Source organism: Buteo buteo, chromosome 6 (assembly GCF_964188355.1).
Source record: "Buteo buteo chromosome 6, bButBut1.hap1.1, whole genome shotgun sequence".
Taxonomy (NCBI): domain Eukaryota; kingdom Metazoa; phylum Chordata; class Aves; order Accipitriformes; family Accipitridae; genus Buteo; species Buteo buteo.
The window spans coordinates 35,520,583-35,543,849 of record NC_134176.1 but is presented as its reverse complement, the minus strand read 5'-3'; the positions used below and the strand labels follow the sequence as shown (position 1 = coordinate 35,543,849).

Here is a 23,267-nt window from a genome sequence, read left to right as displayed (position 1 = left end):
GTTTCTTGCCTGTTTTTTCTAAGGGATCATCATTATTTTACTGCATCTTTCTGTAGGATGGGGAAGGAAACTACATTTTTTTTCCCATAGATTTGAAGTTCAAAACTGTAAGCTAATGCTGTTTTCCATAATTCCAATGCCCCATGCACATGGCTTGAAATATTTCAGATGCACCCTGAAAATAATAAAATTTTAGGTAATTTTATATTCTCATCTATCAGAAAGGGAGAGCTCAGTTTTCTGGAATATAAAGTTCTTCAATCTCCTAGGGGCAAAAAAGGCAATTTAAGCTTCCTGGAGCAACTTCAAGAGCAGCAATAGCTACCAGTGTTATTAGAGCATCATAGTTTTTCAGAAGATCATCAGCTGTAGTGACCTTCATATCCTGGATTTAGATTCAGAGGATGTTGACACAACCTTATTAACACAGACAAATGTCTCCCATCTTCACTTATAATATCCCAGGGACGCATACTTTAAGCACATTATAATGCACAAATGCTGCTGTTACCAAGACAAGGAACAGCAGGGGAGATGAATTTCCACACAACAGTACCACTGATAAGGAAGAAAGATGTGCAAGTGTTCAGGAAAGTTGTGGACAGGGAATGACTAAAACCAACAGAAAAATATTCCAGTGGATAGAGTGAAAAAGCAGTTCTTTAATTTTTAAATTTGCACAGCAATAACCGAGACAAATAAGCCTCTGAAATATTTTGGAAAACGTCACTTTGCAAACCTTGTAGATTGCTTAAATGTTTATTAAAATGGACCAAAAGCCAAAATTCTCTGGGTAAAATAAATACTTTGTCCTTGCTAAGTAACAATATTTGTGAACAAAACATAAAACTATAATTTTCATGTGTCAAACATAGTAACATTTAAGATTAAATATTGGAGTCAGACTGGGCATTTTTTTTTTACATCTTCCTATTTACAAGCTGCTCATTAAGACCATTTACCTCACGTTAGCTATTAAAATGACTAACATTTTTAAAGTTTGCTCCATGACTAAAATAAAAACAACAGAAATGTCCTTTTACCATAACTTAACAAAAAGCAGAACCATATTTTTGTTATCTAGGAGAACATACTGTTATAAATACAGCTGTTTTTCATCTACAATTATATAAATAATAAACATGCTGCCATTCACAAGGATTTTAATAGATGATTATATATAAGCAATATTAAGATCTAGCAGAGGATGGCATGAGTTTTCATCATTCATTTTTACTGTACTTATTCAGAACCCTTGTCTTCATCTGAAAAATGTGGAACAGACTTCTTTGCTACGACATTATCCAGTCGCTGTCCTTGCAGATATGGGTTCACACTCTGAAAAAGTTTAAAATTATTTACACTTATTAGAAACAGGGAAACATATAAAAGGTAACTAGGATTAGCAGATATGCTTATGTATTTCATATCTGTCAAATACTTGCAGACTGAAGAAAAAAAAGAAAGCATTCCCAGGGAGTAAATCTAAAAGTTACTCAATGTTTTGTTTTCTAATATTTTTTGTGTGCAAGAATTTAATCCAACCCACTAAAAAGAATACAAGTGAAAGCGGACTATCGAGAATATAGAACAATCTGAATTAAACACTCTCTTTTTGCTCCACTTCTCCTTTCCTCAGCTCAGCAGAGAAGCAGCAGCAGCAGATCTAACTCCCTAATTCTTGAGGCAGGACAGAACTTGTTAGAGAAGTACAGGTAAGCTTTAGCTTAAACCACAAGACTCTGATGGACCTTGTGTTGGGAGACAAGTTAGACACCATGATACCATTTTTGACCAAAGTCTCTTCTTCAGCCCATCTCCTCTCCAGGAAACCCATCCTCGCTTCCTCTTTTGATGCTGAGATAAAAAACTGCTGGCACAGAAGCAGAGCCAAACAAGGTTTTGGCATAGCAAATGGCTCTCATACTACTGCCAGAACAAGGGAATGCTGGAAAGATCATCCCCGGAGAGGGTTTAACTTCACTTTGCACCATGCAAGCAGCACAACGTTGAGACTGAAGATGAACAGATCTTGTCTCAAAACTGTTTGGAGATCACAGTAATGTAGAAAGCCTATGCTTGAATTTTATCTATACCAATGGAATAAAATGTATTTACTGTGTTTGCAAGTATCAAGCAGTGCAGTAGAGTTTCAGTATTAACTTAAATGTTATTTACACCCACTTTCTGGCCTGTTACAGTGACAGTGTAAACAGAATTCAAGTATATACTTTCTCCTTCACAGATCTAGGCAAAAATTCTAGTGTGCTGTTTTTTTATACCCATAAAAATTGTTTGCCTAAGGACAAACTTTGGAGGAATGCAAATTTTCCAGCATCTCCTGATTCTTGTCAGGCTGGCTGTATCACAGAAATTACATTTCTTTAGATATTTCTGTGCTGCTTTCACCAAAACATAGGAATTCAAAGCTATGGGGAAAAAAAAAAGGTTTTAAAATAAGCACAAAAATATTTATTTTCAAATATCCTGGGTATTTGTCAAATCTTTGGAAAATATTTGGGGTTTGTCTGTCTTTAAGTTAAAGCCCTTGGTTTTCTCCAGATTTGTAGACGCTATCATTAATACTGAAGCATAACACAGAGCAGCCCTTTTGCTTACTTCTATTGTTTTTTTGAGTGCTTTGCCTGCTGCAAGTGAAAACAAAAATATTAAGAACCAGAAATGAATGTGGAAAAATCTTTGAAAATAGAGCTAACACTAATTTAATGCTTGAAATTGTTAAAAATAAGACACATGTAAATGATTTGTTTGTGTTTGTTTAAAGAAGTTCTGTTTAATGTTAATTTAGTGAAATTCGGCTGTTGCATAAACTTCTAGGAATTATTTGAAGATTCTTAGGAAGATTAATTGGTCTTTTTTTTGGAATGGTACTTGCTTGCTACTTTTTGAAATAAAGTAGAAGAGAATGAGAATACATAAAATTTGAATCCTTTTCAACTAACAAAAGAAAACACAAAATATAATGCAAAATTTTTGGCTGATTTGACTAAAAAATATTTAATCCTATACAGCTGTGCTGAATTCAAAGTAATGCTGTTCCCGAGTACCTTCGTGCACAGCTGCAAGCCCATGGCAACGTGACTCAGTGATTACAGAAGCACTCCTGTCATGTTTGGGATATTAGATTCTGGACAAGACTATGCTCATGCATAGAAATTTAAAAAAGGGGAGAATTGCTAGTTAAATTAGGAGTCACTGTAGGCTTCCTTGTCTTGCACTGCAATTGCTGCAAAAAAATAACACGGCAGCAAATGGTAAATACATGCCTTTGCTATATATACTGATTATGTGTATGTATGTTTGTATGTGTGTTTATATACATACATATAAATACATGAATATACACACATACTTAGAATGTGCAGTTTTGTAGACTCCAGTAGTGCCTCTGTGACTGTTACACTATAGCATTGTATAGACACAACACAGTTACTATGTACACAGTTACACAGGACTCACTTTAAGCTAAAATCCGGACATTCTGACCCAAAAGACCAATCTGTTGCCAGAAGCTGTCCGCCCTAACCTCTCTGTGCAGAAGGGCATGGAAGAGTAGCAGGGGGAGTAGCAGAGGGCCGGAAGGGGAATCCAGTGGGCTTTTTGGTTTCTGGAAAAATACACTCTGCTGCTGACAGCTCTAGGTTACCCTTCTGCTGACAAAGTGAAAATTCTGAATTGTTCATTAAAGCATTAGCAATCATTACAGTATTACTCTCAAAACAATAAAATACTTTAAATGATAATGAATTTACCATTAAGTGACATGCCTGTGCTAAGAAAATAAATCTGCTGCAAAGCAAGAAACTGAAGCTTCACTTCCAAAATTCTGGGCTACCCCTGGCCATGTGGCTGTCATGTCTCTCCATTATTCCTTTTGTATCTGATTATGTCAGTCAGCACACAGACAGAAAATGTATTTAATTTTTTTCTTTTTTTCTCATGAATATATTGCACCAACCCTACTTTAACATGCTGTTCTAGCTATTAATAAATATTCCACATAACTATTTCCAGAGTATATTCTACTTACTTTAGAATCATGTGCCTACCCTTTTTCCTTTTCTGCTAACAAACTCAAAAATCAAATTTAAGCAGGAGGCACATACTAAGCTCAAGATGATTGATCATTAACTTACGGTTGAACAGTGCTTATTACCAGTGGTGTGTGAATCAGTAAGAAATCAACTCATCCTCTCCCTTTCTAGCAAAAACTTCAGGTTTAAGAGTTAAATAAATAAATAAAACCTCTTCACTTATGTTTCAGTTATTTTAAACCAAACTTACTTCATTTACAATATAAACTGTGCTGTCATATTTTGAAAAGCTACTTTCTGGCAGAGAGCTAGACCTTTTCTTCTTGTAAAAATAACTATACTAGCAGCAAAGCTAAAGACTGCGACTCTGCCTGAAAGTGATTTTTTGGTAAAAGAAAGGCTGACATTACCAAAAACAAGAGAGACGATAGATAGTGAGGTGGACTGTGCAGAGAAGCTCTGTGATATGTGGATTGCCTTCCTTGTTTCAGGGGGCAGAAAGATGAGAACCCATTCATCTTTGTCTTTCAAGCAAGTGGGACATGGAGATAGGAGTTTAATCTGAAGTAAATCTAAGTATGTAAGTGAATCAAATTACATCAGCTAAAGAACCAGTTCTACTGTCATTTACACCCAAAAACATATTCATGGGCATGGATAGTGGTAATTAATTTTAGCAATATTTTTAGTAGGAAACTTTTAAATTCTGTTTTAAAGACACTGAAATAATTTTAAATGCTTTTATGCAAATAGGATCAATTTAAAAACACAGATCATATAAAGTTTTTAAATTAATGCTCTGCACTGAAGTGCATCTTCTGAAAGCAACAGGCAATTTAGAGAAATACGTCATGTACTTGGTGGACAGTCGTGAAGCCTGCTGTAGTAGTTAATCACAGAGATTCCCTGACTTTACACATTATGTAAGGTATAATGCAGATGCATTAGACTAACTCTTCATTTCAACAGTATGATTTTAGTTCTGATTAGCTCTCTAGATGATACAGGGGCTATAAAGTATTTGGATAGTTACCCTCTTTCTTCTTTTTGGACCACCATTAATCTTCTCAAAGAGTAAATTCTTGCTCTGGAAGGGGAAAAAATGCAGCCATCAAATTCATTACACTCTTCTTTTAAAATACTACTTTTGCTGTTAAATATTAGCAAGTTTAGAGTGGTGTATAGTTTTACAGGAAACATAAACCACAAATAAATATTTTTATATTCTTGCTAACATTTTGCCTTTCTTCAGGAGCAGTCACAGTCTTATCAACAATTATAAAGCCAGTAATTTTCCCCTACATTGCACTATATTATCACCTGTGTTCAGGCAATAAGTACATGCTGGTATAATGATACAGACTGGATGTTCCCCATCATGTGATACATGGTAAAAATACATACATATTTAAAAAGAAAAAGGCAGAAGGAAAAAAAGAAAAATAAGAGTGGCAGGGAGAGAAAGCAGGAATCCTGACTCCGTTACATCTTTATATAGATTTGAAGTGACACAAGAACAGGGGCAAAAATATTTGCTTTACAAGGGATTTTCTAATTCCTTTTAAAAACGGCAATCGGCGTCATTCCTACTGTTTTGTTGTCTTTGCTTATTCCCTTCCAGATATCAACACTTCCCAGTGCAAAGTTCTGCTGAAAGGAGTTCAGCGCCAACTCTTCCTTTGTTTAAGTAGTGCCCTCAATAAAGTTTCTAAAAACCATTTGGTCTATAACATTTTTAATGGCGAACCTTTTAAAAACTGCCAAAAACATCTTGGCAGAAGAGAAAGTTATGATGATGAGAAAAGAAAAAAAAAAACAACAACACAAAAAAACCCCTCTGACCATAGTTTACATAAGTGCATCCACATATTGTTGTATTTCATACAAGTAGTGAATTCTAATAAAGTCTGGAATAACACACACATGCTCAACACATTTTGTTTCAATTGTGTATTATGAAGGAAACCAAAACCAAACCCTAACCTGAAAATGGAAGGAGAGAAGAATTACATGTATAAAAGCAGAACACTGTATAAACAAGACCATTAATTCTGCTATAAACAACTGACCTAACGTTGATTATATAAATAGAAAGTGTAATTGTAGCGCGAGACAAATTCACCAAACACTTCTACCCTCTCTGCAGCCTTGATATGAGAAAAAACAAACATTTTCAAGTGTTACAATGAAATCTGCCAAAATTGTCTGTATTGTACTTCTCATGTTCATTAAACCCCAAATTCACAAGGCCTATCTCTTGCCCAACCTCAGTTATTTTGTCTGAGCTGTGCCAAAAGGGAACAGAGATGAAGTTGGCCAAGGGAGACATTCTTGGCTAGTCATTTATGCAAACTCACTTCAGGAAAACTTAAATTTAACATTTTAAAGAAACCCACGGATGTGTAAATTATTCTCTTTAGGAAACAGCACCGCCAAAGCCTCTCTTTGTAAACTATTTGACCTTATACTTTTCATGAACGAAAAATAGTGTTTCTGAAATAAAAAGACTTTCATGACTACTGGAGCTAACATTTCTGTCACTCAGGAAAATTCCTTACAATTGAACTGTTCCTGCTCAGGAAGATTGTATTTTGTTTAGTCTGTTTGGGAACATTTTAAGACCGTAACTACTACTTAAGCATTATGTGGATGGCAAAGCAAATGAGGTTATGGAGCATGAGCTAAGAGTGTGCTTGTGTGATAATAGCAATCCTGAAAATACGTTCCACTGCGTAAGGGCCTGAGCTCATCAGCCACCAAAATTTTCCTGCGAAGTGCTCGCCGTTCTCAACCCTCACCTAGGAGTTGTTAGGAATGAAGGCACGGAGGTTCTCCAGTTAAAGATAGACCTCATATGGAGACGTGCTACTCGTGAATTGCTACTTTTTCCTCATTCCTGCAGCTTCCTTTGCACCCTCCCGGCTACTTGGATTAGGGTACTAGAGGTTGGGGGTTTGGGTGGGAAAAACTCAGAAATTAAAATGCTTACAGCCAACTAACTAATGCCAGAGAGATCTACCCTTAGATCTTTCAGACTTCACTGAAACTTCATTAAGTCAGTAATAATCAGCAGCTCAGTAATCTGGACCTGCACAATTATTAAGCAAAGCTGAAAAGGAAAATTGCATTAGCAAGGTTGCACCCTTTCAGGTGGGCTTTTTTTTTTCCCAGTCAATTTACAGTCTTATCAGGAATATCAAGCATGACAATTTCTATTACTCCATTTCTATTACACACTACTACACTGAATGAAACAATCTGTATTGTCCGAGATTGAAGATGGGGACCAGATCTACCATAACCCACCCTAATAATCACCATTGCCATCCAGATATTTAACAACATCAGCTGGTAAAGAAAGACGCACTTAATGTTGCTCACTGTAACTGGAGCTGGAATAAAATGAAATCTGAGTGATTAGTTTCAGGTTTCTATTAAAATTAGGAAGCCAGAGATGGTAAGTTCTTTAACAAGGAGTTCAACTTTGACAAATATTTTCATCCCTGCTTCCCATTTGCCTTTCTTTGTACTGTCTTGGATTCCTCCACTGTAGCTGATAAGCAAAACTGACATTATTTCTACCTTCAGAGTGAAACGTTATCCATTGCTTCAGTAAAAAGAAGTGTTGCTGAAAAACATAGTTCCTTTTAATTTTCTACGTGTACTGATACTGGTGCCAGAAAACACAGCTGAACTTCCCTCCTCTTTTTAACCCCTACACATGGTAGTGGTTATTTATGGAAACCCAAAGTGTTAACAACTCACATATAAGTGGGTTTTAGATTTGTATTGTAAACTGTATATTGTAAACTATCTTTGTGCTAGTCTTTCTGGATGCCAACAACACTTCTTCAGACCATCTAAAGAGTCAAGTTGCAAGATACGGGAAAGGCAGACTCAAATGGAAAGTACCTGTATCCTGCAAGGAAAAGTCTGAACTGAGGGGAAAAAACCAGCCTCAGAAATCTTAGAACTATAGTTGCACACTAGGGTAGAAACCTCCAAAAGTCCCTCATCTTACTATTCCCACTGTCCCCTCTACGTTTTCCACATATAAGGAGAAAAAAAAAAAAGAGTCTTCAGGGCTGGGGAGGAGAGTGTAAGCTGTGTATCTCACCCTATAAACAGAGTCCGTTTCCGAGACTTCCCACAGGTCAGCATATTGATATATGGAGAGTTGTCCCAAAGACAGGCAAATTCTTCCTCTTTCTTCCCTCTCCTAAGCCAGTATACATTTATCATGATTTATGTATTTTTATCTTCCTACGTATTAGCAGTATAATACTATATATACACATATATATACACACACACAATATTTAGCATCTAGATGGAATCATACACTTTGCTGTATGAGACAGCTTCTAGACTTGTTTTACCCTTATAAAAAGTGTCTGCTATTCACAGGGTACTGCAGAGGTTCCACAGTTTTGCAAGCATGAGAGCCTGTCACCAAAACACACCAACCAACCTGTTTCTTTCCCATTATTCATGAACAGGCAGGTCTTTTTTTTCTGACCTGCTAATGTAATTTGGGTTTTACTGTGGTTACGCTAAGGAATGCATGCTGGCTCCTTGCAAGGACAAGTCAGTGGGAACTGTAACACTGCCTCGACGGCTCTGTGGCAGGAAAAGGCAGGGGAGAAGCTCCCCGGAGAGCTGCGAGCACACGCCAGCTCGCGTGGGTCCAGGAGACACGCTGGCTCCAAGGGCTTCAGACGGCGCTGACAGCCCAGAGCCTTCACAGCACGCAGGAGTTCGTGGAAACGCACTCTGTAAATACACAGCCATTACGGCCCCCGAGGCATCTGGTCCTAGGCTCCGCCACGGGAGAAGCTGCTTGGGGGCAGAGAGGATTTTGGTGGCTGGGGGCAGTGGGAGGATGAGGGTGCACACAGGTACCCGCCGGGCAGCCCGCGGTCCGCTGTGCCGGTCATTGACGTCCTAATCCAGATGACAGTAAGTGACCTAAAAGACCTGATCTACTTTATCTCTCCTTTATAAAGTCTCAAAGAGCTAATTTTTAGAGTGCTTTTCTGCTCTTATGTTTCCAGAGAGATAAAAATAACAAAACCAGCCATAAAACCAGATACCGTTGTATTTATCTTTTTAATGTGTAGTAATATACAATGAGGAGGCAATCGGGGCAATTCTCCTGATCTCGGCAGAACGTTTGCTCATGCACATTACCAGCTGTTTCTTCTCTAATTAAAAAGATCTGGAGTTGGCTACACTGCAGCTATATGATTACTGTTTAGTACCTTACAGTCTGTTTTAATCCATGCATGAGCAGTTTTTTCCCTTGAATTAGTAGTGATGGATGGAGAAATGAAAAAATGCCAGTATTCACTAATGATTACCTACCATTTGTTAACTATATATGTTGCTGATGACAACGCAGTATGTACGCTTGATTCTGAAATATTGCTATAGGCCAAAGATTTACAGAAGTGCTTTTATAGTCTTCAAAATGGTATTATGAAAGTAAATTACTTATGAATAATAAGAAAACTAACAGCATTATCTGGCATAAATAAGAAAGTTCACCATCTGGTGTTTTTAAAATGGAAACCTTTGATGGTAATTACTTAGAATGCAACAAGTTTCCAAAATTTGGATTTTTGGCATGATTCTCTCTAGAAATTTAGCACTCACGTAAGTAATTAAGACTATAAATCTTACACTGGTTTGATTATGAACGATGAATCATTGTCTTACAATTACAGCAGGAGAAGAGGCTGCCAAACATGTCCATTTATCGATATATGCTTACAGAGCACTGGTTTAGGGCAATCTTAAGTAAAGTGTTATAACAACGTAAAATGAGATTTCACGATTTGCTCTAGAAGCATAAATTATGATCATTGTTATTGTTTTCCTGGCGCCTGAAGATGGATTTGGGATTGGACATTTAACTGATGTAATCTAAGATTAAGCAGCAGAGCTCTCCTTTGGAGCCTATAGCCTGCAGAAATAGTCTAGCTGGAGTTATTAAAGTCCTTGTACGCTCAGAGCAAGATTTTTGCCCTTAGTGTAGCTCGCTGTACTTATTATATGCAATGTGTAAAATAGGTTTTCAATATAATATAGCGCACAACCTGAATAGAGGAAGAAGCAGCAAGTCCTCCAAAATCCTTAAGCCAGACAGGATTCCTTAAAGCAAGTTGTCTGGACCTAGATTTTTTAAGGTGTCTAGACAATGATGCACTCCATTTATTTTTTCTTTAGCATCTAAGTAGCTGAATAGTGAATACTCACCTAACTTGGGTAATCTTTCAAGTTAGTGCCCTGCGATATTTTGAAATCTTGTGCTACAATCTTTTGGTTACATGTTCACTGCAGTTTGAAATGTGGTTTGTTGCATTTATCAAGCACGTACATAGTTGTCATGCTTTGGGACAGGTAGTAAGACAAGGATTTCTACTTTATATTTTTATGGGCTTTTCAACAGTCACAGGCATTATTTCTAAGGGCAAGTTCACCTTTTTGAAAAGTTTCCCTTAAGGTGATAATTTTTCCAGCAATAAGCACAATATTCTCCTTGTGGTTTCATAGTATCCCAGGCAGCAGACAATACCCAGTTTCACATGCAACAAAAATAAGCAAGAAGCATGTACTCACCCACTTGCCCATGTTGGGATAGTCATGCTCTGGATCAAAAAGGTGTTGGTGCAGCTGGTATTCCCTGCTGAACTCTGCTGTGTCTGGGGTGTTTTCTAGACACCCATCATCAACTGCAAAAGTATGTTAGAAAGCACTGAGTGCTTGGTAGCTTTGAAACTCACAATACGTGCCACATTAATCAGCAAACTTCTTAAATGCAATTATGCAATTTAAAAAAAAATCATTTAAAGAACTGGACGACTGGAAAATATCAGGTATTTTTTTCTTTTGAAAGGAGTTTGTCAGCATATATTTGAATAGTTTTTTTAAAAAAATGCAACTTAATGAAACTTCAAAACTAAACAAATTTATTTTCCAAGCTCTCCCCCTCCTTTTTGTGTTTTGCTTAAATTAGCAATTGAGCTTGATTTTACATAGAACTGCATGTTATTCTGATTCAGAAGGGATCCTCTTTTCATTTTTAAATGCCCACAGGAAGTTGTAGAAAGTGTTTAGGTAATACTTTTGAAGCTCATGGTAAAACAATGCTGTGAGCAAAGACAGAATTTCCTTCACTGAGTAGCTCTTCATGGAACTCCATTTCAGGTTTGCTACTTTGTTCAAAATGGCTGAAAATCATTTACACATCATAGGATCTCATAAAAATGCAATGTGGCAGAGGTTTTATGCTGAAGACGTTTCTGCAGATTGGTATCTGATCTGATGGGTCCAGAGACCTCCTTTAATCACAATGGATGGTTTTGCAGACAGTGTCACATCGAGGATAATACCCTTTTAAAAATCGGTTTATGGACTTTTTACCAAAATAAGTCATCTTTAGATTAAATGAAGATTCAGCAGCTTGAGGCCAGAGTAGCTCTTTGGATAGAGTCTGCTCCTGGAGCTCCCTCTGCTTTGTCAGCATGGGGAGCTTGCAGTGCAGGTTCCTCTCGGACATACCCACGGAGATCCTACCACCCCGGGCATGACGCTGGGCATCCAGGCAGCTACACCTGCCAGAACACAGGCACTCCAGAGGACACACCTGGGGGCTTTCCCCTCCATCCTCGTGTGATCATCATGTAAAAAGATTTGCAGGTGAATTATCATTTTCCCTTGGATGTGGGAAACAGTAAAGACTTGACTTAAAAATGGGTTGATTCAATGACCCGAGGAGGTTATTCAAAGTCCAACAGATCCTGCTTTCTCTCTTTTCTCCTTAGAATGGGGAAAAAAAAAATAAAGTTGCCAAGAGGAAACGGGGGAAAACTAACCATACTGGCTAAGTAACTCAGACACCATTAAAGCTAACTACAAGCACTTAAAAATTATTTCATTCTCAGCAGGCACAGGGTCATCTCGAGAGAGAAGCAGGTGACAAGAGAAATATGGTACACCTTCTCAGACCATCTGTGTCTTTTGGTAGAAAACACAAAGGGCAGCAGGACATACATGTGCCCTCTGCGACTGCTAATCCAGAAGTCTTCAAGCTCAAGTGCTCCGGGCTTATGTATTCCCGCCGTGGAATGTGCACATGTAGACAGTGACTGGAAAAATTGTTTTCCATTAAGCAAATCCACAGACCTGATTGAGGAAGGCCTCTGGTAATTTGTATGCATAATACAGTCACCACTTGAATTTCCATTTAAGGCTCTGAAAAACATTTTACTCTAATCCTAGTAGATAGTATCTTCACTCACAGCGTACCTATTACAGAGCCATTTATCTGAGCGGGCAGCACTTCCCTAAGAATTCTCCTTGTGTTCAGATCTGACTGTATTAGCTTAGCTAACAACTTTTATTTCACCTAAGAAAGAAAAATGGAAGGGATTTTCAAAGGCATTTCTCTGGATGCCGGGCTTTTAATTTTTTTATCTAATCACTAACTGAAGTCTAATGGGCAAGCACAGAAGATAGAAAGTCTGTGTGTGTGCTTGTGTGTGTGAGAAAACCTAAACCCATCATTTGCAACCAGTCAGACAACAGCTATATTGAACCAAACGGAAGATTAGGTATTATTTTAGAAGAGATGCAGGCATCATCAGCAAATGGGCTGTAATAGAAAACAGTAAGGGAGGACTATTCGAAATGTTGTCCTATTTTTGAATGAAATGTAAAAACACTGTTTGCAAAACTTTTCATGACAAATATTTATTTTTTGATCAATTCTAAGCTAGCTAGAACATTTAATAAGAATACAGACAACTGTTTTGCATTATCCAAATAACATAAAAGAAGACTAAACAGAAAAGATTTTGAAAGGATCTCAGCTCACAAATAAAAAATGAGAGAAAAATAGAGTGCTCATTCCCAGTTCCAGCTTCCAAGGCAGACAATGGGTGTTTTACTACTACTTGCAGTACTGGAAGTCATTCCTTGGCTCAAATAACAGGAAAAAGATCGATTCCATTAGGGTATGTCTATATCATGCACATGCAGTCTGCTTTAGAGATCCTTCAGCACTAGCCACCCACACGGCTTGGTATATGGGCAGCTGCAAGCTGAGGGATGTACTGGGCGTCTCGGGCACCGCACCGCTGCGGCGCTCCGAGGCTGCACTGCTCCTCTGCCAGAGCAAGTCTGCGTGCAACACGCTGGGGTACGTCCATGTAGTTCTCCGTTTCTTGGCACAGATGCACCCTCAGTGAGCTATAAAGCCACATGGATCGGAGCCAAGGTATCTTAAATATTGACTCATGGTCTGGGTTGGAGATCAGGGCAGACAGTTTCACTCCTCTTGGCACAATGAAAGTCTCTAAAATAAGGGTAAATCTCATCTGTACAGAACGATAACTTTTTTCAGGGGCCAGCCTAAAAATGAACTCCCTCAGGAGCAAGATGCTATCATAAATCCCACTATCTTCTACTCTGAGGTCAAGATGAGTTCTTCCACCTGACCTTCTCTAGCAGGCATATAGCAATACAGAAGGTGCACATATTAAAAAAAAAAAAAAAGCTCATCTAAACCACCTGACTGCTCAACAGTTCTGCTCCTGGGGTAAAGAATGAAAGAAAACACCCATTACTGATCAAGTGTCATACTGCCTAGTACAGCGCTGAAAGACTGGAAGACGTACAGTGAAGACAGAGGTACAAACGCTACAGCAGAATTACCTGTTTTTCCAATAGGGCAGGGATTTGGAGGGTCAGGATATCCTTGATCTTCACTGAAATCCTTTGGTACGTTGTCTCCTGTCAGCTCAGCCACAATGTTTGGGATATTACCATAAGGGCCCAAGTGCTGGAGACCCTCATGTGCACCACCTAGCAAAGACAATTTACACACACTTTTTACAAGATTTAAAGTGTAAGTGCTTTAGTTGCTTCAAGTAATCCAGACTTAGATTTAAAATATATATATATAAAATTGTTATAGAGATAGATCCAAGTTTAGATTTCAAACGTCTCTTTTAGAAACATAACCCTGTGGTCTAAATCAGATAACTTAAGTAATGAAAAATGAAACTAGGAAACAAAATCAGCCACTTATTATTAATCTTAGGGTCGTTTTCTTCCTTAACTGTGTAAGTTATAGGTAAGAAAATGCAAAGAAAAAGAAACATGAGACAGTAACAGAACTTAAGACATTTACTGCACAATCATCGTCAGTCACTGTTCATTGTAGCAACCAGTAATTGAAGAAGATATGGCAAGACAGCATCATGGCAAGAAGACAAAGTTAATGACACTGTAGAAAGAAACGATACTATTTGCACAGCCTAGAAATACATTAATAAATTAAGTCATGTGAGGGGACCCAAGATGATATAGCAAATTTGGTTGTATACAGCTAGGAAAAGCATTTTTAAATCAAACTATTTCTTAAATGCAAATTTGTGTTTCCTGCAGTAATGGTGAGAAGTGATTAAGAGTCCATATTGTTGATAGGAATTCTTGTCCATGTACACCTACACAGTAGTCATTACGGTATGAAACATCACATTCAGTGACTTCTACACCTTTAGTTAATAGATCAGTTCTAGATGCAGGCTTTTATATTTGCCCTGCGGGACTCGGAGCACCATCACTGCAGGGCTACGACAGCAGTGTGCAGCAGGTTTTATAACTCAGTGCCGGAGGACACGATGATGGGCTTCCTGTTCTTGGGCAAATGCATGCAGAAGTGGTGTGCGACAGCCTTCTCACACGCATCTCAGATTGGGTGCCTTGCCTTTGACGAGCAGAGTCTTCCACTAAAGGTTTCGGAACCAAGCTCAGGCCGTTCTCTCTGTATGTCTCTCTACAAATATTTATCTGCTCCAGATCTTTTCTGCACGCATTACTGGCCAAATGCATCTACTGGCTAATACACGGCTGCTTGCAGAGTTTTCTAAATACTGTCATACAGTATTCTTTTGAATTTCAGACAAATAAAAACTTAGTTTCAAGCATGCTCTGTTTCCCTGCCATAAGACAGTCACCACACACACTGCAGCAACAGCTAATGTAGTTATGGAGTACTGAGATGGTTGTGTGACAGCAGAGCAATATTTTTTTTAAACCCTATATAATGAGGGATAACAACATACAGTCAACATATAAATTCCACTAACAATGAATGAGAGGAAAAGGAATTTGAATGATTGGAAAATGTGAGTTACAGAGTGAATGCAGACACAACTTTTTGGGTAAATAGCACGATCACCATATTATCACCAAATAGCTTTATTTTCAATTTGTATCATTTTCATAGATCCAAAAGATTGCAATAAAGCTCCTGAACATGAAAGCTGCTCCAGAAGAATCATTCAAGTACTCCTGTCCCGACTTACAAATAAATACTACCAGCCTAAATCTTCGTTTATACAGCTAGGCATCATAAGCTAACATAATCACTTCAAAAATTGCTAACATAAGGCAGTCTTGACAAATTTTGTATTCGTTTCTACATTTAGAAGTGGTAGTTGAGTCAAATTGTCTGTATTTTGCACATAATCAGTTGGAAGCTGGCATTATAGTACCAGAAGCAAGTTAGTCTATAAGCATCTATATTTCAATTTTATTTGCATGATGGACTAAAATCTAATCAACATGCTAATTTTCCCCCTCAAGTACAAGTTTCTTATTCTGTAATTCAATATTGAAGGAAAGTTTTACAGATATGTAACAAACATAAACGTAGCCCTACAAAAAATTTGTATCTGTGTTATATGAGGTTTTCCCTTGTAGCTGACCATGAGACCTGGTACTAAAACCAGAATAGTGTTACCCACACTATGAACTTTATTACACATTTACAGTCCATAGTCAACACAAAGATGATGCTTATACGAACTGTATAGTTTCACAGTAACACTATGGTGATGAGGTTAAAAAAAGTAGAGCATACATTTAATCTACTGTCATTTAATCTAACGTCTAATGTATAGCATAAAATATTTCCTTTGTACTGAGCCCCTTCACATGAAGATTGATTGCATGTATGTACTTAAAAGCATCAGGTTATGATTCAGCTGCAAACTACAGAACCACATAATCAATACGTGTTTGAACATCCTGTATACAATGTGGTTCATTATGGGACAATCCATCAGATAGAAGCATATCCACGCTTGTATGTGGTGCAGACCTCTTGGCACCAAAGCTCCATCCATAAAGAAAACAGAGGTACTTAGCAGGCTCCAGTGTGCTATATATACATGTAAGTTTAAACTGACTGCCAAGAATTCCTTTGACTGAGTACAAAACAATCTTTTTATATTAATATAAAGGATTGTTTCCTTTAGGTATAAATGTCTAGGATCATTTAAGGGGTTTTCCTTTCTTTCCAAAAGAGCTGGAGACAATAGCACCTGCTCTGGTGCCATAATTTAGCACACTTGAGTGATTTAATAGCATTAGCAAAGCTCATTCCTTATAAACTCTGATAAATAGCGCACTCAATAAAGGCTGCAATAATAAAAATGAAATGCTATGAATATACCAAATAGGGGTATTATGTACAGTAATTCACAAGCTGCATTAGTTTTGGTATTGTAATGTTACCGATTTGAAGAAACATATTAGGATTAAATATACTGCAGCTACCAAATCAAAATATTGTGATACAAACATATACAGTCAGCTATAAAAAAAGCGCAAGATGGGTCTCTTGACCCTTGACGCAGAGACTGAAACAAAAAGACAAGACTACTAAATATCGAGGAACTTTTTCTGATTTCCTATCCAAGGGAAGCATGAGAAACAACATTGTTAAATTATTTGAAACGGGACTAGAAAAATCCAGAAAAATAGTACAGAGAACACCCTTGTACTGAAAAATGTTGGGGTAGATAAATCTATGTTTTTCCCATCTCTCCTTACTTCTTCTATGAACTGGCTTTTGCATGCCACGTGCTAGCGAAAAAACTGCTCCAAAATAATCAGCTCTTGTTCATGTGCAGGATTTCTGTGTGAGCATGTAGTTATTTTACATCCCTACAGGATAAACTGCAAGTTTAGATTTTTTGGACTGAGGTCAGTATTGTTATAAGTAAGCTTTGGATTTAATTTAAAATATATGCATATATGTAGCCATCTTCTGGCACTGGTCTTGAAATGTTGCAGGGTGGGAAACAAAAATGGAACAATGCCTCTCCCCTTTCCTATAATTCTGGAAAAGTCTTTCGTCATCTCACCAACTGCTGGTATCATCTCAATTAGAGATATTTGGAATGACTGAAAATTTGAAGTGAGCACATTTTAGCTCATTTCTTTGTAGGAGCAATACCATCTCTATGGGTGGGAGGACAACACAACCACTCCGTTCTTGGAGAAAAGAAAAGAAAAAAAAGGAAAAGAAAACACAAAGAGCAACTAGTTTCCTGCCAGTATTGAATATTCCCCTGATCCAACAGATCCAATGGAAATGCTATTAGTCCACTGAAGTTCTAGTTGCTGCTACCCATCTATTGATAGCGTAAAGCACAACTGAAACAAATATGCTCTCAAAGGCAACCCTCCCCATCAAATACAAACAGGCAATGCTACCCCCAGAAAAGTAATTTTAAGAAAGTCAGTGACAATGGATTTTCAAAAGTGTAAAATGATTGCAGAAAATTTAAAGACAAATAATGGGACAGATTTGCCTTTCAGTCTGATTGGAACAGTTTCCCATGCCATGGTGTAGATAGGGTTACCCCACTTCCAAATTCAGAAAAGAGGTGGTTTGGCCAATCTTAGCAAGGAGATACAAAATAGAATGGATCACGAGTATCTGTTGCGGGTAGATAAATCCCAGATCCCAAACCGAAGCCCGTACTTAAAAAGTCATACTATATGCCCTAGTCTTCATTTCTTTTGCTCTTAAACATCATGAAGCAGGTTCTTAAGGTGTCCAAGCCCTTCCCAGATGCACAGAGGAATACTCCCCTTGAGTAAGAACTGCACCTCTTATGATCTTGAGCTGTACAAACTCCAAGCAAATATAAGCTGCAAGGTAAGCCTGGTATACCTTACCCCATTTATGTAAGATACCTGAGGGAGTAAATAGATATTAATCAGAGATGCAATACCATCTTTGCTACTTCGCAAAATCTTTTGTTAATCTGGACTATTAGTTTTTATCACTGGGAAAAATCTTCAAAATTATTTCCAGTGTGTCCTCTCTCTGATACAGAGGGAGCTCTTTTTCCTTTTACTGTGACAGCTTTATGTACTATCATCCTGCACTCCCATCCCCAGTCATCTTGCTGTATCTACCTTTGCTGTGTCATTGTCACATTTAAAAGTGACATCTCATCCCTAATCAAAGGCAAATTTGGCAGAATGCTTTCTGGTGCTCTTGTATCGTAAAATGGGACACCATCCACTAACTTCCTTTTTCCTTTGCTTTATTATCTGCAAGACTCCCTGCCATATAATCTGATTAATTGAAACTGTCAAAAAAATCCTGAATGAAAAAATGCATTTTCATTTTCCTTACGCTTTCTAACATCAGCAAAATCTTCACAGTCCCAATGCCATTTCCCCCATGCCTCTTCAGCTAGCATCCTACAGAGTCCTACCCTGGTTGCTGAGATCAATTAAGATCGGGAAATGAGAGGCACTGAAAAAATCACAAATTATCACATTTTCTCTATTCCACAGAAGCTGCTAATTAAGGGAATAGGGAAGGAGAAGGAGCATAGGAGAACCAAGAACAGAAAAATGAAAACCTAGCCAACTTCCTTAACCATTCAAGAGCATGCCTTGGGAAACCCAAGAAAACTGCAGCTATACATACTCAAGCATCCACATTCCAGAGTCAGCTTGTCTTCTCCTTAATGACACAAAGTTTCTTAAAACTATGAAGATTAATTTTCTTTTTCTCTGCAGAGGGACAAATTCCTTTCAGTATGTTTTCTAAAGCCTTAAGCACACACATCACACAATTACTGACCTTGCTTTCAGTGAATAATTCCATTTTACCCCATATTTTAATTACAAACAGTACAAATATTTAAGATATGAAATGTTTTTATTGTGAAATGGTTAGGACCAAAGTAACGCCCATGCCTCTCTCGCAAACAATTTATAACAGTAGCTTATATGCCATTATTATTCATTATTCAAACTGCACACACAATAAAAAAAAATCCAGCAGCTCACTTGCTGACAGAGCGCAAAAGCAATCTCTTATGCCTCCCTTGGTTGAACAGTTCTCTAATGGACTACATTAAGTTGCCCTTCAGTCTGAGCAAAAAGCTTTCGCGCTTCACCGTGTGGGTCAGCTTACCCTTTTTACAAACACAGGGCAACCTGCAGGACACAGCAACAGGCCCCCTCTGCCACGCCATAACGTCACCTTGCCGAAGGCCACGCGTGCAGCACGTGGCTCCAGGAAACAGGGCACCAAAAGGAAGCTGGTGACCTACTTCATCCCACGAGAGATGGGACGCTATTTCAATCCTATAAATGTAAATGTGCCAATGAAAGACTAGAACACTTCTGTCACTGGCACTGATGCCAGCTGCACGAGAAGCCCACGTGCTCCATCAACGTCAACCCGCTCGTAGAAAAATACTCCTTTTGCTCCTGTCACGTGAAGCATGGAGGCACCGGAATTGTCCAGCATGGGACCACGTTTTCTGTCTAGCGCTCCACTGAACTTCACAAAGTTTTCCTGTTTATTTGCCCATTCGTATTCGTTCAATTCCATTTTCCATGCAAATGGCTCGAAGTCCCAGCTGGTTCTCCAACAGAAGTGTTTAAAAGCTTCACGCGCCTGTCTGACAGCTGACATCAGGGCAGGTTTTCTAACTCCCCCAACGACCCCAAACCACCGTGAACAATACCAGAGTGAGGCTACAGGGCTCCTAAGTCTCTGCTTTGGCGAGCCGGTATAACCTCACAACTCCAAAAGCAGAGACCTTCCTACGCAAAGCTTCTGCCAACATGGCCCAAGTTAAGAGGAGATTTCTTTTGCGCTTCAATAAAAGCATCGGCACGTGATGAAGACGCAAGAGAGCGGTGAGGTGAAGAGCCCGGCCAGGCAAGACCAGGCCCAACGCTGCTCCTTGGCACTGCAAGAGGGACTCGGGCCAGCTGACCTGATCTACTAAAGCATCCCAAGGGGAGAAACCAGCTTCTTCCTCCCTCCTGTTCAGCAGCTGAGAACATTCCTCCTCTCATTCATCCCTGCAGCAGCTGCGAGGGCACTGCTGAAAGCGCGCACGACGGGAAGCACAGAGAGAATAGCTCCAGAAACCTCCGGAGCATGCCAGAGATCCTATCTCCTGCACGCGACACCACAATCAAGAAAAGCAAGAATCTTTTCTTTGTCTAGACTTCTAAAATATCTTTTCATAGAACCACATAAATTAAAAAATCTTTTCTAACTGCAAGTTAATTTAAAATTCAGATGGGAGCCAGGGAAATGCGCATGATTTTGAGAACAATTACAAAAAAGTATAACTCCTAACTAATGTGCCCAAGGATTTATTTTATGCATGTGAAAGACAAGCAGGGAAAAAAAATCTTTGAAAACCAGAGCTCATCATAATTTGGCCAATCTTCACTGCCAGATTTTTAAATACTTATGGACCATGTTCCATTGCTAGATAAAATTTTACTGTTTCTTATTAAATTCCTATATACCATCTGCCAACACTAGAAAACAGTAATACTATAAAGCATCAGACAATACAGAAACTATCATATTCCGTCTCCTCCTCCTAAGGTTTCTTACCTCTCTTCTTGGATTATTTCCCTCTAGTGACATGTACAAAAAAATAATTGTGGCTACAAATCCCATTCTAATTGATTAATTACCTCTAGGTACATGAGAATCTACTTAATTCTAAATCCTTACAGACCTACCACCTTTCTTCCCTGAAGGAGTCCTATCTCAGACTGCCTTCTCCTTTGGTGGCATCTTTTAAAGATGACTTTATGAATAGCAGTAGTCTACACCATGTAACAGTGGTCAGTGGGAGGTTTTAAGAGCTGGAGTCACTTTATCTTCATGGCTCCTCAGAAGAGGGATGTGACACCTGCACTCCCCCCTGCAGCCACGAGAAGAGGACCGTTATACGCACGTTGTTTCAAGAAAAAGTTCAAAGCCTCAAATCTAAATAGGTCCCTCAGACCCACATGCAAGTAACAAAGATCGAGACAGAAATGGGGATTAATACACTTTTCTTCTTGCGTTCCCCATTGACTGACTTCTCCGATGAGCACACCAGTTCCGAGAACTTTCCCTGCCTCTCCCCAGACACACCAAGGAGACAAAAGCAGTGCCTGCTCAGCTCCTACCGCACACGAGCGTTGAGGGAGGGCAGCTCCTGAAATTCAGTGAAGCGGCAGAGCCCACAGCGGTAACACCCACAGCCTTCGCTGGACCTGCCCCTGCTCCAGAGGGAAAGGTGTCAAACACACTGAGGTAACACAATACCACCTCCACATAGCAATGCGAACACCGACTTTGCTTTCTTATTAGTCACTGCGTGTCATGGCTTATAAACGCGTATGGAAGCAAGGGTATGATAGGCCAAATTTTCAAACACTTGTCTTTAATAAAGAACAAATAAAATCATACGACCTCATTATTTTCCTGTTTGTGGAGTTACAGGTAGAATCGTTTTACATGCCATTTCTTCACAGACCTGTGCCATATCACTTACTCAGATAAAGAAAATCCACTGTAAACTGCTGCTGTCATTTGGCAGTGTCATTTGGCACCGTCATTAGCTTTTAAATTCAGGGATTAACATTCTAAATCACCTCTCTTATGACATGCACCACTGCCTGATACTCAGATTCTGGTTATGTTTGACATTACAATTTGGGGAATAGAATACAAAGAAAATTGTAGGTATTTTTAGTCAGATCTACACAAATCCAGATGTCTACCATATTAATGTATCAAAAAGTGTAGCTTTAGCATTTTCATTTTATGTTAGAAATTTGAGATATTCATATTAAATTTTGAAATCATATTTCCTGGGCTATTTCAGTAATTTGCAAAAAACCCCGCTGAAAGCAGAGACTAGTAGAGTGATGGTGGGGTGTGATTTTGTTTGTTGAGTGTCAGGCCCATAACGCAGCATTTGATTAAAGTCATGTGTGCTTCAGCAAAAGCAGTCCCAATGTGAATGCAACTTCATGTCTCAACTGCAGCAGGACTTCCTCTATAGAACAGATACAATAATCCAAATCCCCAATGACTGTGTGGTCTCTTTGCACTAAATTGACACTACAAAGCAGCTCTGAAGCAGCAGAATTCACTGCCGGAGGTCCGTCCCGGCCCAGTGACTCCTACACTGCTACCCCTGCATGCTGGCACAGAGCAAAGGGGACGCAGCCATCACGCTGCCATGTTTGCTGACCCCCAGATATCGCTCCTATCTGTCAACGGTTCTTACTTCTAGTCACCCAAGGAAGTCCAAATATATTTGGGTATAAGCATAGTCCAAAAGCAAATGAGTACAAAGGTCGTTTATGCACTGGTTTCACTGCGTGCATTCATAAGCAAAAGTTTTGGCAATTTTCTAATACAAAGTTTTTACTGTCCTTGTAGGAAACTTGTCTTGGGGGTACATTACAGGCCAGAGAGCAAGGTAATCCAGCGTTGTCTGTCTTAGTTTTCTTATTAGGAAAATGTAAACAAAATACATTATTAACATGCATGAGTTATCTGCATAATTTTATGGACAGTAGTTTTCATGCAAGGTGCTATTTGTACGGAGTCTGCTGACGAGTCATTAACTACCAGTTGTTAGTAGAAATATTAGCATAATGTTCCAGACTCTCTTGAGTTTTATCATCTCAATCAGGCAAACAGTAACTAGCTTTTTCTAAAACAATAAACAGGCATTCATTTCCTTTCAAAGTAATCAAATAAACCCCAGCTATAAGCAGCCTCTGCAGGAGAGTTAAAACCCTCCCAAAGAGGCATCATATTTTCTTATACCTACAAACAATCAGGGCTTAAGGGACATAATTTAATGTTGTCACTGAGGTTGACAGCATTACGCCTCTTTTGCAGACTGCAGACTTCAGACTCTCTGGGCTCTCATGCCAGCACCTTTATCAACCATCATCTCCTTTGAAGTGTTTTTAAGAAATAAAACCAAAACAACCAAATCAAAGACAAACAAAAAAACCACCCAAGAGGCTTTCTGTTGTATTGAATTGTACAGGAGGCAATGA

At 38.7% G+C, this 23,267-nt stretch overlaps 1 protein-coding gene across 2 annotated transcripts in view; it reads right to left on the bottom strand.

The window, feature by feature from the left end:
• Positions 1 to 642: 642 nt before the first annotated feature.
• The window catches only part of LOC142032149 (neuroendocrine protein 7B2), a 44,738-nt gene continuing 22,113 nt past the window's right edge, over positions 643 to 23,267 (bottom strand). For both annotated transcript variants that reach the window (XM_075030388.1, XM_075030387.1), the window contains exons 3-6: positions 13,773 to 13,922; positions 10,677 to 10,789; positions 5,089 to 5,142; positions 643 to 1,338 (exon numbers count right to left, since the gene is read on the bottom strand). In XM_075030388.1, the coding sequence (XP_074886489.1) occupies positions 1,243 to 1,338; positions 5,089 to 5,142; positions 10,677 to 10,789; positions 13,773 to 13,922 (413 nt within the window). In that variant the 3' untranslated portion in view covers positions 643 to 1,242. The remainder of the gene's footprint in view (positions 1,339 to 5,088; positions 5,143 to 10,676; positions 10,790 to 13,772; positions 13,923 to 23,267) is intronic.